We start from the raw sequence: 18,084 nt of genomic DNA on the forward strand, positions 1-18,084 counted from the left end.
CAATTTGTACAGAATATTCCTTTTGAATGCTGTAACTAATCCCATTGCTCGAGTCCATGCACCAACTTAGTATGCAGGGAAAAGGATAAAAGTCAGTCCCTTTTATGCATTGGAAACATAGGAGCAAGATCGGATTATTTCAAACACACAGGACTTCTGCATATTTATTTCATCAAATTGTCTTACAGATATAGCTTTTAATGCAACATTTCATTGCAATATTTAAGCCAGGTGGATTTTGATCATGCACATACAGTTGCCTTCCAGACAGCGTCAGGGATACTTAAGTCCACTCTCCAACATAATGGTTTCTGGTGCTCTCTCACATCTTCCTGCCTGCCGCTCACCTTGAGGCCATTGTGCTCCAAGATGGAAAAAGTCATGAGTAAAACCAACCTTCTCATTTACGATAACTCCAAACCATCAGGAAAGCAATTAAAAACTACACCAGCCGTTCTGGAAAACAGCAGCTCACATTCATGCATTCAACTTACTAACCAAATGGATGGAATAGTGGGATGCATGCAGCATAAAGAAATAACAGCACATCACAGAGCTAACAACAGAGGTTCCTGGTTTTGACTTGCATCAACTGAATTTATACAAGGCATGATTAATTTTCCATTATTTTTGTATTGATTTTTTCACGGGATGAGTGTCGCTAGCAAGGCCAGCATTTGCTGGGCATCCCTAATTGCCCTTGAGGTGGTGGTGATGAGTTGCCTTCTTGAATCACTGCAATCTATGTGGTATTGGGACACACACACTGCCGTTAGCAATCCAGGATTTTGATCCAGCGACACTGAAGGAACGGCGATATATTTCCAAGTCAGGGTGGTGAGTGGCTTGCAGGGGATCTTGCAGGTGATGGCGTTCCCATGCATCTGCTGCCCTTGTCTTTCTAGGTGGCAGAGGTTGCAGGTTTGGAAGGCGCTGCTGAAGGCAGCTTGAAGTGTTGCTGCATCATAAGAAGATAAGGCATGGCCCGAAGCATGATTGTGGTCATGAGTCCCAAACCACAGAACACATCATATCAACCTGTCCAGAGATCTGTTGTGGGTGACACCTCATTTCTCCATTCAACGTTTCAAGAGAGCATCAAATGGACAAACTAGATATCCCATTATAAGCATTCGCCATCACACCATAGTAGTGGTAGTACCTCGACACAATGTACAAATGTCTCTGGGGCTTGTGTTTATCAAGTGGGCTAAGCCACAACAGTTTGATATTTGTTCAGACACAATGGCCCATAAATTGTCACAAATAAAGGCAAAGCTAATGCCTCTCTCCATCGTTTAAGCAGTGATCATTTAGCTTTATTTTCAAGTGCAGGCTCTTACTCAATGTTGAACAAATCTGGATCTGATCTTTAATATAGAAGCTGTCCATTACCACCCGAATCCCAGAAATACTGCACAGAATAACTGTGAAAAGTAATCACATATCACCAACAAACTGACTACCAAAGTCAATTTGAAGCGCTGACCTTGATCACAGGACTTGATAAAGGGCTGATTTTTCAGTTATATCGTGTTTTACGACTGGCTGGTGAATTTTGTTTTGGCAATGCTCCTGTGAACGGCCTAGGAGGCTATAATGAACTTATATAAGACACTGAGATAAAAACAAAAAAACTGCGGATGCTGGAAATCCAAAACAAAAACAGAATTACCTGGAAAAACTCAGCAAGTCTGGCAGCAACGGCAGAGAAGAAAAGAGTTGACGTTTCGAGTCCTCATGACCCTTCGACAGAACTTGAGTTCAAGTCCAAGAAAGAGTTGAAATATAAGCTGGTTTAAGGTGTGTGGGGGGGGGGGGGGGCAGAGAGAGAGAGAGAGAGAGAGAGAGAGAGAGAAGTGGAGGGGGGGTGTGGTTGTAGGGACAAACAAGCAGTGATAGAAGCAGATCATCAAAAGATGTCAACAACAATAGAACAAAAGAACACATAGGTGTTAAAGTTGGTGATATTATCTAAACGAATGTGCTAATTAAGAATGGATGGTAGGGCACTCAAGGTATAGCTCTAGTGGGGGTGGAGGGAGCATAAAAGATTTAAAAATATTTAAAAATAATGGAAATAGGTGGGAAAAGAAAAATCTATATAAATTATTGGAAAAAACAAAAGGAAGGGGGAAACAGAAAGGGGGTGGGGATGGAGGTCAAGACCTAAAGTTGTTGAATTCAATATTCAGTCCGGAAGACTGTAAAGTGCCTAGTCGGAAGATGAGGTGTTGTTCCTCCAGTTTGCGTTGGGCTTCACTTGAACAATGCAGCAAGCCAAGGACAGACATGTGGGCAAGAGAGCAGGGTGGAGTGTTAAAATGGCAAGCGACAGGGAGGTTTGGGTCATTCTTGCGGACAGACCGCAGGTGTTCTGCAAAGCGGTCGCCCAGTTTATGTTTGGTCTCTCCAATGTAGAGGAGACCACGTTTCCAATGTAGAGGAGACCACGTTGGGAGCAACGAATGCAGTAGACTAAGTTGGGGGAAATGCAAGTGAAACTGGTTAGACCTCAGTTGGAGTATTTTGTACAGTTCCGGGTGCCAAACGACAGGAAGGCTGTGAACGCATTGGAGGGAGTGCAGAAGAGGTTTATGAGAATGGTTCCAAGGACGAGACACTTCAGTAATGAGGAAAGATTAGAGAAGTTAGGGTTGTTTTCCTTGGAGAGGAGACAGCTGAGAGGGGATTTGACAGAAGTTTTCAAAATCACGAGGGGTCGAGACAGAGTAGATAGGGAGAAGCTGTTCCCGCTTGCAAACGGATCGAGAACCAGAAGGCAGTTTTAAAGTGTTTTGCAAAATAAGCAAATGCAAGTTGAGAATAAACTTTTTCACTCAGCGAATAATTAGGGTTTGGAATATACAGCCTAGAAGTGTGGTGGAGGCAGACTCAACCGAGGCATTGAAGTGGGCATTGGATTAGTGTCTAAATAGAATCAATGTGCAGGGTTACGGGGAAAAAGGCAGGGGATTGTCACTAAGTTAAAATGCTCAGAGAGCCAGTGCAAACACGACGGGCCAAATGGCCTCCTTCTGCACCCTAACAATTCTGCGATACGGCGATAAAGGCGCTACACAAATGCAAGCGGTTTTAAGTTGACGCTATTTTTGCGTAGTGGGCGGAGGATGAATTTTCCCAGGGTTTCAGCGCTTTTCTGGGGCCGAGTTTATAGATGAATCCTGTCACGGCAACAACAACCGGGGACGGGACAGGGAGAAGCTGCTGCAAACAAAGGGAGAGGAAGGCAGATCAAACACTAACCTTTACCAGCTGGAGACATTTGTCCCGTCTTTTTATGTTTAAATAGTCAAACGAATAAAAACGGGACGCTTTTTGATTTTTTTTTAAACGAATTAAAAACACTTGATATTTTTCACTTTCTCGCTGTAAACATTGCTCTAAAATGGCGGCCTCCGGTTTGGTTTAAATTTAGGCGCCAGGCAGAGGGGTCACGTGGTTGCGGATGGGGACCCGGGGGGGGGGGGGGAGAGGCGCGAAGCACGTGACAGTTTCTGACGTATCGCCAGAGTCACGTCGTGCCAGGTGGAGTGGGCCATGAGCGAAGTACACGTGTGATTGTATCTGACGGTGCAGTCCGCGAGTCACGTCGTACGTCGAGGGGCGGGGCCGATAAGGAAGCGTCGTTGGAAGAATCGCCCGTGATACCACGTGGAGCACGTGACCGAATAAGCCGGCTCCGCGTCACGTGACACAGGCGGTGTCGCAACGGTTTCTCTGTGCCCTTCCTTCCCCCCCCCCCCCCCCCCCCCTTTTCATTTCATTTCCTTCCAATGGCTTGGAGCGGGAGCGAACCTGACCTGTGAGTGTCCTCGATGGAAGCGTGTGTTGTTTAAAAATATATGAGCAAGAGCCATGAGTAAACGGAGCAATGTGTCGTACGTGAAGCCGGCCGAGCCCGCCTTCCTCAGGAAGTTTAAGGAAGCTGTGGGTTACAAGCCCGGGCCGACGGTGGAAACGAAGGTCAGTCCAGCACCTTGAGTGAGCCAGGCCCAATCTCACTGACCGGGGGGGGGGGAGGGGAGGGGAGGGGTTGTTTGATGTCCTTCATAACACCTGAGTTGAATCAGATAAGGAAAACAATTAGATGGTAATGGGAAAAGGGCATAGGGATCAACTGCCAAAGAGCCAGCACAGGCACAGTGGGCCGAATGGCCGCTTACCGTGCTGTACTGTTCTTTGGTTGGTACCTGTAACCCTGTGGCTCTCCATCTACTATGGTGGAAGAATCCCTTTTCAACTGGATTAGTAATCAAGTCTCCCTGCATCTAAGTTGTACTCCATAATATGGAAGTGATGCATGTAAAGAGTTTTAATGATTTTTTTTTAAGGAAGTAGGCATTTGTGCCACTCTGTGTCCTGATGTACACGCTCCCTGATGAGGCTACTAGCCCACTCTGCGCTGCATGGTTGCACTCCTCCTGCCTCCAAGCCACCTCTCAGTCAACCTTGCTCGGTTTCAAATTTCAAGGATGCAGTTTAAGAACCACTGTTGTGACCAGTCAGAATCCATTGATCATGAAACCTTAAAAATTTATATATTCTGCGAGCGCTTAGCAGGTCAGTTCCTGTCGGTAAAGAGATAAAGGTGAGGTTAATGGTTGGGTTTAGACGGAAGGTTTACTGACCTGAACAATTGATCCTACCCTCTCCAGAGATGCCTTTTCTTAATAACCCAGTAAGTGAAAGTGCTCCTTTTGTAGAAGGACACAACTTGAGTTAAATTGGTTTTTAAAACATTTTTAAAAATTAATAGTATTACTCACACTGTTCACTGGTGCACACCAGTCACGCAAGGCCTGAAACGTGCCAGTGGGCATCACTTCTCTAGGATTATCCAGGCACAAACAAGAGGCCAGCAACCTGCTTGGATCCCAGCCCCAAGGGCTTCATCTAACCTTCCAGAGATGCTTCCTGACTTTCTGTTCCCATTTAATATTGGCAGTGCAGCTGACCTGTACCAACAGTGATATTCCACTCACTGTTGATGGCATACCATTTGGGCTTGGGACTGGAAGTCACTATTGACATCGCTGTTGTTGCAAGAGTCCTCCTAACTTTTTATTTCAGATTTTCAGCATGTGCAGTACTTTATTTTTCTTTTTCTTAAAATTGTTCAATCATAAAGTCTGATTCCTCTCAGTTCCTTATACTGATGCCAATGCAGCAGGCCATTGTAGACCCAGCAAGTGTTGCTGGATAGATGTAAAAAATCTCTCAGTTTTGTTTGCCGATGTGGCTTCCTCATTTCTCTCTTTTCCCCGAAGGCTGAATATTTGTCTGGAAACTTAGTATCCTGTGCATAGGAACAGAAGTCCCTTAGGCTGTTCCATCATTCAATGCGATCATGACTGATCTGTATCTCATCTCCATTTACCCAGTTATGATGGGCTTTAACCTTTGGAACTCCATTCCCAGGCGCCTCTACCTATCTAGCCCTCTCTCCTCCTTTAAGACACTGCTTAGGACCTATCTCTTCGGCCAAGCTTTTGATCATATCTATTTTATATGGCTCACATTTTGTTAATTTTTCCTGTGAAGATATTGTGGTGCAGCGGGTGACGTCCCTTCCATCTGAGCCAGAGGCTTGGGGCTCAAATCCCACACCAGGACCTGATGCCAATGAAGGTGTGTTCCTGACGCAGCCAAACAGGTTGAGTATCAACATGCAAATCCTTCCAACACACACCAGTGGAAGAAAATAAGAGCAGGAGAGATTCCAGGTCAGCCATGTGATGGAAAGAAAAGTGGAGCCTCTATCATCACTGTTCATAACTCCAGACCATAATGTGCATGGTAAAAGCAGTTGGACTTCCGGTGTGGATCAGATTGATCCAGCTGGGGTGGATTTGGGACCTGCCTCCTTGACCTAAATGGTGGCGCTGTGGATTGGACAGAGAGCTGAAGAAGAAAGAAGATGCATTTTGGGGCACTTTACTATGATTAAAGTATAAATATAAAACTATAAATTGTTGCTCCTTCAGAGGGGTAGCTAAAAGCCTGAGCCAAAGCTGCTTTTGTTGTAGCATCAATACCCTTGCAGGGACAACTAAAAACAAAATGCAATAAGGGTTGTGCTCTGCCAAGTGCTTCAGATCAGATTGTATGCAACTCTGCATCAAGTGGTTGCTGCTTATCATCTTCCACAACAACTTCCAGCCTGAAAAATGGGTAACCTTTACATCTGTATGATAAGTAGGTTGCTTAGCTTTACACGGTAGATTTATTTATTTTTTCAAATCTTGTAATATTTACTTCATAAACCTGTTGGAACCAGAAATTTCTTCCCAGTTCCGAGATACCAAAAAGTTAACTTTGACCAAAAATTGAGCCACTGAGGGATGAGCCTAGATTTTACATTGGTAATTGCAGTGAAACCATCAGTGATGGCAGTCATTACGCCTCTGAAACTGACCTCAACTCCTGGAATTCTCATGTACAGTTAAACATGGAAATCCAGAAGTTGTTGTCAGTGATTCTTTGCTTCTTGATAAGGTGGGCTGCTGAGGCCCCAACAGCCATAACCAATTGGAAACCACTGAACTAATGAGAATTTCCACTTGTTGGCTCTTAATCTCACTGTAAAAATCCTCAGGAAAAGTTATACCCCATTCAATAAGCTGCAACAGGATTTTTTAATGCTCTAATAAGTTCATAATTGCTGCTAAACAGCCCCTCTGGTCTAGGAATAATTTTATATATGTTGGAAGTCACATTTCTCCATAATGATAATGTCCACATTTTAACATTTTTTAAGTTTACTTATATTTTATCTTCTGCCTAAATCCAATCTGTGAGCCTCAGTAGTTTTTACTACTTTCTAAACTTTTAAAACTGGTCAATGACCTTTTAAAATGACTGAAGCTATGTCTGACAGTGACTCTTGAACAATAAGAGCGATTTGGCACGATCGCAGCACCTTGCACCTTGTCATCTCTGAAGAGACGCTAATGACCCCTGTGGGCTGCAAAAATGAACTCAAAGGAAATTATACAAAGACCATCTACATTTCATAAGCCAGGCCTAGCCACTGGAGTCCACTAGTCTGCTAGGACAAAGAGGCCTGCCACCTTCCTTTCAAGTTCTTAATGGTTAGAGCATTAACAATCTCAGGAACCCAAAGGAGTATACACCCTTTGTCAAAACCGAAGTGGAGTGATGTGGGTCATGTGACTTGACCCCCTAGCTGGAAGAACCAGTTATTCTGTCTGACTGTACTGCAAATCAGTCTGCCATTTTTCATCTACCAAGCAGCAGCACAGAACAATGGATCTCCCCAGGTTTGAATGCCTGGCCCCCATTTACATTGTTTCCCCTGGAACTTCTAAACTTCTATACCATCGCCTACAAAACTAATTCATCTCTGTGTGCCTGTCTCATTGTGGAAGTCAACTGTACTGGAAAGGCGAATTACCCAGCACCAGTTTAGCCTGCCAGCCTCTGAAGGAATTCACTGTTGGACTTTTGATTCTGGACTCTCATGAAACAATCTTTACTCTGTGGTCTTTGCCCTGTAAATCTTCATTTTTCTATTCCTCGTTTACTGTATACATGCACAGGTTACAAAGTGGCACCTTCCTTCCTCTTTTTGTGTGTATGTGAGTAAATTAACCCTCTGAGTTCATCCTATCTCGAGTTTGCTGTGGGTTTATGTATAGAAATTGGATCAGACCAAAACTGAGCGGTTGGGAAAAATGCCGCCACTTATAAAGGGGGAAATCAAAACACTTTTCTGTTTACAGATGGGTGGCAAGAGGAGAAATCAGGGCTGTTTAAATTAAACCACCTCCTGTTCCTAACAGCTGCTTACCTTGCTTGATGACCTGACTGGTGCTAGATGCCAGGTAGTTCCCTTGGCTTGGCACCAGATTTAAACTGATATTTGAGATGGAGATATCTGTGCCACAGAACGCTAGATTTTTGTGGGGAGCTTTCTTTGAGGCCAGCCATTGCTTCATTGCTGACCACCAAAGATTAGAACCAAAACTCAAAATGCTGGAAAAAGTCAGCAGGTCTGCTAAGCTCTGACGAAGAGCCATACGGACTCGAAATGTTAACTCTGTCTTTCCCTCCACAGATGCTGTCAGAACTGCTGAGTTTTTCTACCATTTTTTTGTTTTTGTTTCCGATTTCCAGCATCCACAGTATTTTGCTTTTACCAAAGATTAGAGGTGTCGTGGAGTGAAACCTTAACCATTTTTGATTGACAAACTTAAAAGGGATGCGAAAAGTTGCTCTAGAAATTTTGTAATGTTAATTTGAAAATTGAATTAATTTTATTTTTGCCCTTTCAGAGGCAGCAGCTTGCACCTGCTGACAGCGACAGTGGAGAGAGTGATCCAGAAGATGAGCAGCCACAGGTGGTAGTTCTCCGTCAGGGGGATTTGACAGCTGATGAAGCGGCAAAAATCAAAAAGATCACGGAAAGCGCAAAGAAATGTATGTAAAAGTGTAGTATTTGACCGTTGAAAGTTCAATTAACAGCTTTTCCTTTTGTAGCTGTGTGCAATCTGTTTATACAGCAGGTTGTTAAAATAACAACTTATGAAATGTAGATGGTCTTTGTATAATTTCTTTAGAGTTTGGTTTTTGCAGCCCACAGGGTTCGTTAGCATCTCTCCAGAGATAACGAAGTGCAAGGTACTACGATAATGCCAAATAGCTCTTATTGTTCAAGGGTCACTGCCAGACAGAGCTGCAGTCATTTTAAAAGATCATGTCCAGTTTTAACATTTTAGAAAGTAGCTATGAGGAGTAGTTATGAGCTGCCTTGTACAAGATTCAACTACTGACAGTGCTTTGAAAGGCATTTACCCTAATGTGTCCTCCAGTGGCGTAATGGCTAAATATGCACTTGGCACATTTTATTGTTTGTGGTGAAGTCACACACCATGTTGAAAATATATCACTGTTTCTTCATTGTCTCTTGGTCAGAATCTTGGAACTCCCCCCAACAGCCCTCTGGGTGTGCCTAAACACACGAACTGCTGTGGTTCGAGAAGCAGGCTCACCAGTGGCTCAAGGGCATTGAGGGATGGGCAAGCAATGCTGGTCCTGCCAATGACGTGCACCTTCCCTGAATGAATAAAAGCCAACGTGGGATGCAGCAGAGCATCATTTAAGTTGTAGAGAGTGGTAATTTTGGGATCAAATTCCTGTAATCTCATGATGATGTCACGAGGATCAGGCAATTAAACCCTTTCCTCCTTGTGTATAATCCTCTGAATCTATTGGCAAGGCTATTTTTCTTTATTCACTCCCACTCCGTCTTCTGCTCTCTGATATGTTTTTTCAGAATGTATTATGTGGGTTGACCATCAAGGAAAGCCAGATGCTTTTAATTGAATAGCAGTGCGGAAACAAGGCAAGGGGAGAAAGGTCACCAAAAATACTCGTATGCAAGTTCTGAGCAATGAACAGAGCCTCTTTTTCTCCTGAGGAAAGAATTCTCTTAATTATTTTTAATTTTGTTGTATTTTGTGTTTAAGCTGAGGAGCTAGAACCTGAGGATGGAAAGATTGTATTTAGAAAACCAGCAAAGCGTTCATCAGATGACAACTTTGCAGGTCTGACTGCCACTTCCAGCAAAAAGAAGAAAGAAGAGCGGATAGAACCCAAAAATCCAGAGAACAAACCAAAGCAAGTAAAAAACAGCAGCTTGCTGTCTTTTGAGGACGATGAAGATGATGATTAGAGAGCAGTAGACACGCTACCTACATTTAATTCTCATTAATAAGAATTTAATGATATCAACATCCTGCCTTTGGATGAACTGAATTCATCAGTCCTTTACAGTTCTAAATAGATTTAGTTACATGGTGATGCAGCTGGGGCTGGCATGGTATTGCCATATAACTGTAATAGCTAACCCAGTCTACAATGTTGTCTCTTCCCTCCATCATGGTAGAGAGCTCAGTTAAGTTATTATAAGTGCATTGAGAAGAATAGGAGGAGGTTCAGAAAAAAAGATACCAATCATTGTCCACTGAAGCCTACTTAAATGCATATTGTTTTTGCAGCCAGAATATGCAGTAACCTGAGTACTGCGTTTAATCTCCCTGTCATTGAAATCAATGGGTGAGGCTTTGGTGAGTGAATTTTTACAAGAGCAAGTGTTGCATGAAATCAGGTTGGTGAGAAATTAAAGTAAAATGAATGAGAAATAAAATTAGTCCAAAAGAAAATAACAAATATAAATTAGTTGCCAGCATTTTAGTTTGTCAATGCACTTGTCAAGTGACACCCTGCTGGATATCTGGCTTTAAAATCTAACGCACAGTTGTACATGTACTGAAATAAGAAAAGAAAATTCTGGATCTAATGAAGGGTCATTGAACTGAAACGTTAAGTCTGTTTCTCTTTCCACAGATGCTGCCTGACTGGCTGAGTATTTTCAGTTTCTTTCAGATTTGTACACTTGCTGTATTGCTGTCAGTGCTGTATGAAGGCAGTAATCTCCTGCTGGTAACTCCCGAGCATAAGCTGATGAATGCATATCATAAACAACCAACCAGCAGCAGTCTCTTCTTTATAATGCGCATAAGGGTGATTTTAACATGATCCGTCCAATGGGGAAACTGGCAGAAGAAGATCCCATTTTACACCTCGATGGGATTCCACTTTCTATTCGTCCCAATGCAAAAAAAAAACAATTAGATGGGGTGTTAAAACGGATAGATGATCCAATCCTGCCAGTTCCTGCTGGGCAGGTGAAGTTAAACTGGCTTGTTTTCCAGGTCTCAGTATGGCAATGCGTTTGCTGGTTAGAGTGCCACCCTCTCCACCCTTTCTCTTAAGGTAGCTCTCCTGCCCCAATCACCAATGCCAACATCCATGGAATCCACAAACCTGTCACCTCTCAAATCCATGACCATCTTTCCTGGAACCCCATGTTTGAATCCCTCCAATCAGGTTTCTGCCCCTGCCACAGTACCGAAACACCGTACCAGTGTGACGGTGACAAAGGTAAACTATCCCTCTTCGTCCTTTTCAATCTGTCTGCAGCTTTTGACTTGGTTGACCACACCATCATGCTCAAAAACCTCTCCAACTTTGTCCTGCTAGGTGGGTCTACCTGGTTCCATTCTGATCTATCTAATCATCGCCAGAGAATCACTTGCAATGGCTTCTCTTTCTGTTCCCACACCGTTACTTCTGGTGTCCATTGGCCTTCTCTTATTTCTCATCTACATGCTGCTCCTTGGAAACATGATCCGAAGACACAGTGTTAGTTTTCAAATGCAGGGTGATCAGCGACAGTGCCACTGTGTCACTGACTAGTAATCCAGAAACGGCAACTCTAGTTTTCAGAGCATTTTCTTGTAATTGCTGTGCTAAGTGATCCAACTGTTTAGTAGTTTTTGTTTTAAAGTGAAAAGATGTGCAGATTGACTTTCTACCTCCCGGCTTATTTATTACACACAATTTATTGTAGCGCCCAATCCAAGTATTTACATGCCTCGTCCACGTTGTGCTTTAACTCCAGGAGTGACCACAACCAGGGGAAGGGACTCAGGTGAAAGCAGAGCACAGGACTAACTGACCGTGATCCTCGATGTCGACTAAGCATTGAAATTCGTCACATAGGTACTAATGACCAGGTAGCCAATCGGATAGTTAGTGGTCCAAAGACCTACCCTGAATACATCATATGATCTGTGATGCCGTCTTTGTTAACTAATTACATTAACATAGGAAAAGCCGAATTCAGTTAACATATTTATAATTAATAACATGCACCGACCACCAAAATAATGAACAAAGGTAATTGCCAAAACCATAACGATAGACTAGCATAATCATTGTACTAATATAAACAAACTATCCACCCTACCCACCCACCGGGGATCGGGAGTTGGACTTCTCACTCTGGGGAATTACAATGCCCATCTCGTAGCAACGTCCCATCCTTCATCTTGGGACCAGGTGAGCTCTGTTGAACGATTCTCTGATTACTGGCCTCCAAAAATTTGCAAAAGTTCCAAGGTCAGAGAGATCGTCAGTCTTGAGATAAGTTGGGCAAAGGACTTGTATTTCTGGATCTTCGGGAATCGCATGAGGCTCTTGTTCAATTCGAGCCACTTTCTTCTTGCTCCCATGATGAATCCAAAGAAGTTCACAGATGTACCCCAGTCAGCTCTCTTACTTCTTCCTTCAGGTGTTGATATTTCCATTCTTTCTCGGTCTGAGCTTTCTCCAATGAATTGTTATCTTCAAAACGCACTGAGACATCGACAACCGCAACCACTCCATCCTTGAAGAGTACCAGGTCTGGCTTCCATAGTATTCCGTCTTTTCCAAAGAGTCTCGGTTGCAAGTGGGATACCCAGCCGGACTTCGAAATAAACTGTTGCAGGTGATCCAGGATTTTATTAAATCTTTTGATCCAGGCGTTCTTGACGAACAGATAGTTACCAGAGAAGTGAGCCAATGGTTCGAAAGGGGCCTCACATCGTCTGCAAGACTTGTTTGCATGGCACCCTGGTTATGGTGGATTTTGTTGGGTAGAGATTACACCGTAATAAAATACTGTTAATGAGCCTGGATTGCTTGAGACTAAAACAAGTTCTGAGCCAGGAATTTGAGGTATAGTCATTGCCATAGTACTCTATGCCCGCTCCTTGGCTTTAAATATTTACTTTAAATATTCAACCTCCCTCCAAGCCACATATCTGTTGACTGATTTTGGTTTGGACGTTTGGGTAATACCCACCCATCCCAAATCGATGTTTTCCTGTAAGCCATTTCCTTCATGCGTCCCTCTTGCACCACACTTCTGCTCAAGGGATTCTGCAATCTCGCTGAACACTTTTAAAATTCCTCAAGGAGTTGATTGTTTCTCTGTTCTTAACACCACTGTACTCAAACGAGGCCTGAATCACCACGTCTGGTGAGCTCTCCAATGCCTCTAACTTCCGGATAATAGCTGAAGGGATTTGTGCTTCAAGCCTTGGCGTGGCTAGACCTCCATTGCGGTTGCTGCTTAAAGTATTCTATCCGTAATGTGCGAAGGAAGGTGGAGGATTTCTTTTGCTGCATTTCTGATCGAGTTTTATCAATGTGTTTTGAGATACCTCTGCAAGGATTCAATGAAAGATTCTTGGAATCATGATAGGTTGAAGTGCTGCCTTCTTCAAACTCTCTATCCAGCCATCGATTTTGGATCCCCACTGCTCCTCAGTTACTCCTGCCTAGGGGTCGATTCTGGCTCCCAAATATTTCTCCACGTCTCCTGGTGTTATATATGAGATCGGACCTCCTCTCAGCTGCCAGTTTGCTATACTATTTTACAGAAATGTCTTCCTCTTGTGGATGAAGTGGAAGCCCTTGGTCTTCCCGACATTCATCTCCAACCCCATACTCTGGCAGAAGTCCTGTACGATGACTAAGTTCTTGGCCATGCCTGCATGGGAGTCGCTGAGTAAAAGAATGTTATCAGCGAATGCCAGAGCTGAGCAACTGATCTGCCTTCCCTGAAGGGACAAGTGGACGCCCAACTGTGCCTCCTGTAAGGAACAGATCAAATGGTCCTTAGCAATGTTAAACAGAATTGGTGATAATGGGTCATCTTGCTTGACCACTGTCATGATATTGATAGGTTCAGTTTGACCGTCTTTACTTTCAATAAATGTGCTAGTTTCCGAGTACAGATCTGTGCTCAGTGATATGAATCCTTTTGGCAGCCCCACTCTTTTTGAAGTGGCTTGATGAGCATTTTATGTCCTATAGAATCGAATGCTTTAGCCAAAGCCACAAAGACAACAACCAGCTCTGTCCTGTTGCATTTGGCCCCTTTCATGATGTTACTTAGAACGGCGATATTTTCATTACAGCCAGGGGTCGCCACCAGAAACCCTTTCTGCCTAGGGTTGATCTGTACTGCTTCACTTAACCTCTTGGCAATGATTTTAGTGAAGAGCTGTAATAATATCGGGCCGATCGTGATTGGTCATCAGTTGTCTATGCTTTTTAGTTTTTCAGCATCGTTTGACTTGGAAATGAGAACAGTGCGACTCTTTTTCAAGACCCATGGGATGGAACTTGACTTGAGCGAAAGGGAGAAGAGACGTGGGAGCCTGTCTTCGTACTCTGCCTGTCTTCGTACTCTGCCTGTCTTCGTACTCTGCCTGTCTTCGTACTCTGCCTGTCTTCGTACTCTGCCTGTCTTCCACCTTCATTCCATCAGGTCCTGCTGCCATACTCTTATCCATGCCTTTGATTGCAGCCTCTACCTCCTCCCTCTGTATGGGTTCTTTTTAAAGAGTCATAATCTCTCCTTCCAGTATACATTGCAAACTTTTGGAGGTTTGCTTTGTTATTTGGTTTAGAGAGCTTATTGGTGAAGCTCTCTTTGAGTTCAGCTTTGCTGAGTGGACATTCTAGGGTGGACGGTGCACCCATGATTTGCCGTGCTATTTCTCCCCTGTCTATTTTGTATAGCCACTGAGTTGCCTTGAACTTGGCTTTTTTAGCTGGCCACTTTTTCTTGGATTTCGCATTTTGGCTTCCGTCTTCGGGACGGGCTTCTTTCTTCCTGGGCCTCCTGCCAGTTTCCTCTCCCTTTTCCTCAGTTAACAGAGTTTCTGTTATGCTTTCGACGAGGCCGATGGCGCTGGCTCTCGTCTCTGGGTTGTCCCGTACCGCCATTAGTTCTTCAGCTGTATTCAGCTGATCATCCAGATCCCTTTTCCTGGGGATACTGGCTGGGGGGTCGCACATTCATTTCTCTTTGGGGACTGTTCCCCCTTGGCCACCAGTGCGTCATCCCCCTCTTGTGGAGCTTCCATCCCCCCCTAAGTCTAGCTGCCATGTGATGATAGTACACTCTCCATGTTCTGCTCTGCTTTCAGGAGTGATCTTTTCTTTGTTGCGATCTGCTTGCTGGTTTTCAAGGTTTACACTGCTGTTTGTTTGTTGACATCTGCGTGGCCTTCGTACCGCTTCATTAATTCTCTGAGGAGCTCCGTTTCCTCTTTTTGTCCATTTGCAGTCTATCCGGCCGGGTTTTGCTTGTGACAGGTGAGTTGCTAATCGTTTCGCGTTGCGTACTTCTGCGTGCCCATGATGCTCATGCTGGCTGAGCCCAGTTTGCGATGTGAATCGCATTTCAGTGTTCACATGCATAGATCATACCAGTTGGAGGTGGCCTTACCCCTTTACGTTTGCTATAATGACAAGCAATCGAATGGTACTCGCCAGATTTTCTGCATTTGGAACAAATGGTAAGTACGCGTGTAATCTGATGTCTCACGGCCATGTGTTTGCAAAACTCACCTACCCTGGGGAGTAGCAGATTGCACTGATCGCAGAGCAGATCATCAAGGGGGTATTGGATTTCCACTTGGCTCTGTATGGTTCCGTCATCACTAGGTCACAGCACCACAGGCTCGATGTATAATTTGATAGAATACCTGTCTCATCTTGGGGCCACTCAACCCCATTATTGTCCAAAGTTAACATTCCCTTGAACTTCTTGTTATAAAAGGTCAGCGTTTTAATGGCTTTCGTGTCATCCCTTTCGCCTAGAGGGTTTGACTCAGAGACCTTCTCGTGTAGTTCGTCATTCACTACTTGGGGTTTTTTTCTCTTCTAGTCTGGCTTGTTTCACCGGTTCCCAGTAGGGCAGGTAAAAGTGTCTGTATGGCCTCGTTTCCACCTCGGCAGTTTGTGTTGAGGTGGACTTTTTCTCTCTCTCTCATCCGTTGAGCTCGGAACCAGCGCTTGTGTAGCAATTGCAATTTTCTCGGTGGCCTGCTCCAACGGGCGCAACTGTGGGGACATTGTTTCTCCGGGTCGCTTCACATCTGGGCCGCTCTGACCACCAACGGTCAACCGTTTTTATACGTTAACACTGATCTCCGCGGATCACAACCAACACGGTGTTCTTTCGAAGGTCATTTGGCCAACGAAACCTTATCTTTCTCTGTGCCAAAACGGGTAATGGTGACGTTGTTACCAGCGGATGCCACGAGGAGGCACGACCGATGCTGTGGATGGCGAGAACACCAAACACCACGGGTCGTGTAACCACTATCCGGACGGACTCTCTGGCGAGGCCACCATTAAAAGATTCATAGTTTATTCCCACCAGAAAGTCACAGCCAGGTAGCTTTAAATTACACCTGTGGTTTTCTGCTCCAATTTGTCACTGTGCTCAACTTCACCATGAATGCAGTCAAACTGATTCAGAGCAGTATGTAAAAAGGTGCGGACATGTAGAGAGCAAAAGAAACAGGGCAATAAGGTGCAACAAAAGCAATTGCTGGAAATCTGAAAAATAGAGAAAATGATTTCAAAAGGAAATTGGATGGGCGCTTGAGGAAAATAAATTTAAGAGGTTGCAGGGGTGGTATGGGGCTGAATGGATTGCTTTTCAGGGGGACATCACAAAATCAGTGGGCCATATGCAGCCTCCAGTGCCATAATGACTGACTACAAAATGCTTGAAATGCTCAGCAGATCAGGCAGCATCTGCGGAGAGAGAGACTGAGTGAATGTTTCAGGTTGACGACCTTTCATTAGAAATGGAGAAAAGAAGGGTAGCTAAGGTTTCCATTGATGTCCCCTGGAAATGGACTGATCCTACTATGCGCTGTTGTCACCACCTTGGGTAGGCAGCTGAACACTGATGAACTCTGAACTCTGATTGTTTTGTCATAAAAGGTATGAAATACTTTGCATATGACAATGAACTTTTTTTTTAAAAAGGAAGAATCTACCTATTAAGGTGGTTTAATGGCCCATCCAAAATTGAGCCAGTGCATTTTTAGCCAGAATATTTATCATTCACTTACCCACAGAAGGATTGGGTTTCTGGAAAAAGTGTGCGTTTCATTGGTGAAGTGACGGACAGATACCAGTTTTCTCCTCGACTTCTTTGCTCGCCCTCCCAACACGCTGCCCAAATGCTCAATATTTCCTGTATGAGCCTTTACTGTGAATGGTGGAAGGATAATGAACCATGGGAGCATTACAGCTGAGTCCATGCAAACCCACTTCCCTTCAGAGGCCACTAAACAAACGATTTACATTTGGGATTCCTGGCTGATTTTTCCACTTCTCCAGCACAAAGGTTCACATAGTAAGTAATTGGGGAGCCCACTGACATTAAACTAATGTGCATTTAAGTAGGTTTTGTTCCAAGAATTGAGAATCCCTATACATTATTTAAATAATTACCCTGTGTGTGTGTGCGCGCACGCGCGTGTGTCTTGTGGATAAGAGATGAGCACAATACCATTGGTTTGCATAATTTAATAACTGAGCTTTTACTAACATCTTCTTTAAGAAGATGGAGCATGTAGGAATGTGTGTGATAAGCTTCTTTTTGGAAGCTGAGCGATGTGTTTGTACAGTGATGTGGCTGCATCCTTGGTTTTATCCTTCATGAGGTTTGGACTGAAATGTTGGTTGTTGTGTATTTTGTACAGTAGTACATGTAAGTTGATACAATGTCGACTTTTTTCCAACTAGAAATGTATTTTACATCTTTGTAGGACAACCTGTATGAATTATACTGTAGCTTTCCTTAATAAAATGCGACATTTATCATTTCAGCATGGTAATAGTACACTAATTAAAAGGCGCACAATTCTGGTAGGATGCAGTGTCCTATTCATAATTTGACGCACAGTTATTTCCCAATCTGTGGTGTGTTATGAGGAGGAAGAACCAAGCAGAGGCTAGTTAGTTCTCCACAGGAAGAAGGGGATAAAACAACTTATTTATATAGCACCTTTAATGTAATGAAACATCTCAAGGCACTCCAGAGGAGTGTTTTAAAGCAAAATTTAACACTGGGCTGCATAAGGAGATATATCAGGGCAGATAACCAAAGGCTTGATGAAAGAGTTAGGTTTTAGGGATTGTCTTAAAAGGGTGAACGAGAGATGGAGAGGTTTAAAGGGGGTGGGGAAATTGCAGAGCTTGGGGCCTTGGCAGCTGAAGGCACAGCCACCAATACTAGAGCAATTAAATTCAGGAATGCTCAAGCCAGAGGTAGATGAGCTCGGATATCTGGGAGGGCTGTGGGGTGACAGAGATCACGGAGGTATGGAGGGA

At 43.9% G+C, this 18,084-nt stretch overlaps 2 protein-coding genes across 5 annotated transcripts in view; one reads left to right on the forward strand and one right to left on the reverse strand.

Moving 5' to 3' along the window:
- kif15 (kinesin family member 15) overlaps positions 1-3,407 on the reverse strand; it is an 84,926-nt gene extending 81,519 nt beyond the window's left edge. For all 4 annotated transcript variants that reach the window (XR_005942666.1, XM_041184951.1, XM_041184950.1 and 1 more), the window contains exon 1: positions 3,268-3,407. Coding sequence is in view for 3 of the 4 variants with exons in the window: in XM_041184951.1 (XP_041040885.1) it covers positions 3,268-3,286 (19 nt within the window). In the remaining variant the exon portion in view is untranslated. The remainder of the gene's footprint in view (positions 1-3,267) is intronic.
- Positions 3,408-3,754: 347 nt separating this feature from the next.
- Positions 3,755-17,577, forward strand: kiaa1143 (KIAA1143 ortholog). Its single transcript, XM_041183677.1, has 3 exons — positions 3,755-3,987; positions 8,319-8,463; positions 9,513-17,577. Exons 1-3 carry the CDS (start codon positions 3,880-3,882, stop codon positions 9,716-9,718), a joined length of 459 nt encoding a protein of 152 aa, XP_041039611.1. The 5' UTR covers positions 3,755-3,879; the 3' UTR covers positions 9,719-17,577.
- Positions 17,578-18,084: the final 507 nt, after the last annotated feature.

The sequence above is a fragment of the Carcharodon carcharias genome, chromosome 3, assembly GCF_017639515.1.
Source record: "Carcharodon carcharias isolate sCarCar2 chromosome 3, sCarCar2.pri, whole genome shotgun sequence".
In the NCBI taxonomy this organism is placed as follows: Eukaryota; Metazoa; Chordata; class Chondrichthyes; order Lamniformes; family Lamnidae; genus Carcharodon; species Carcharodon carcharias.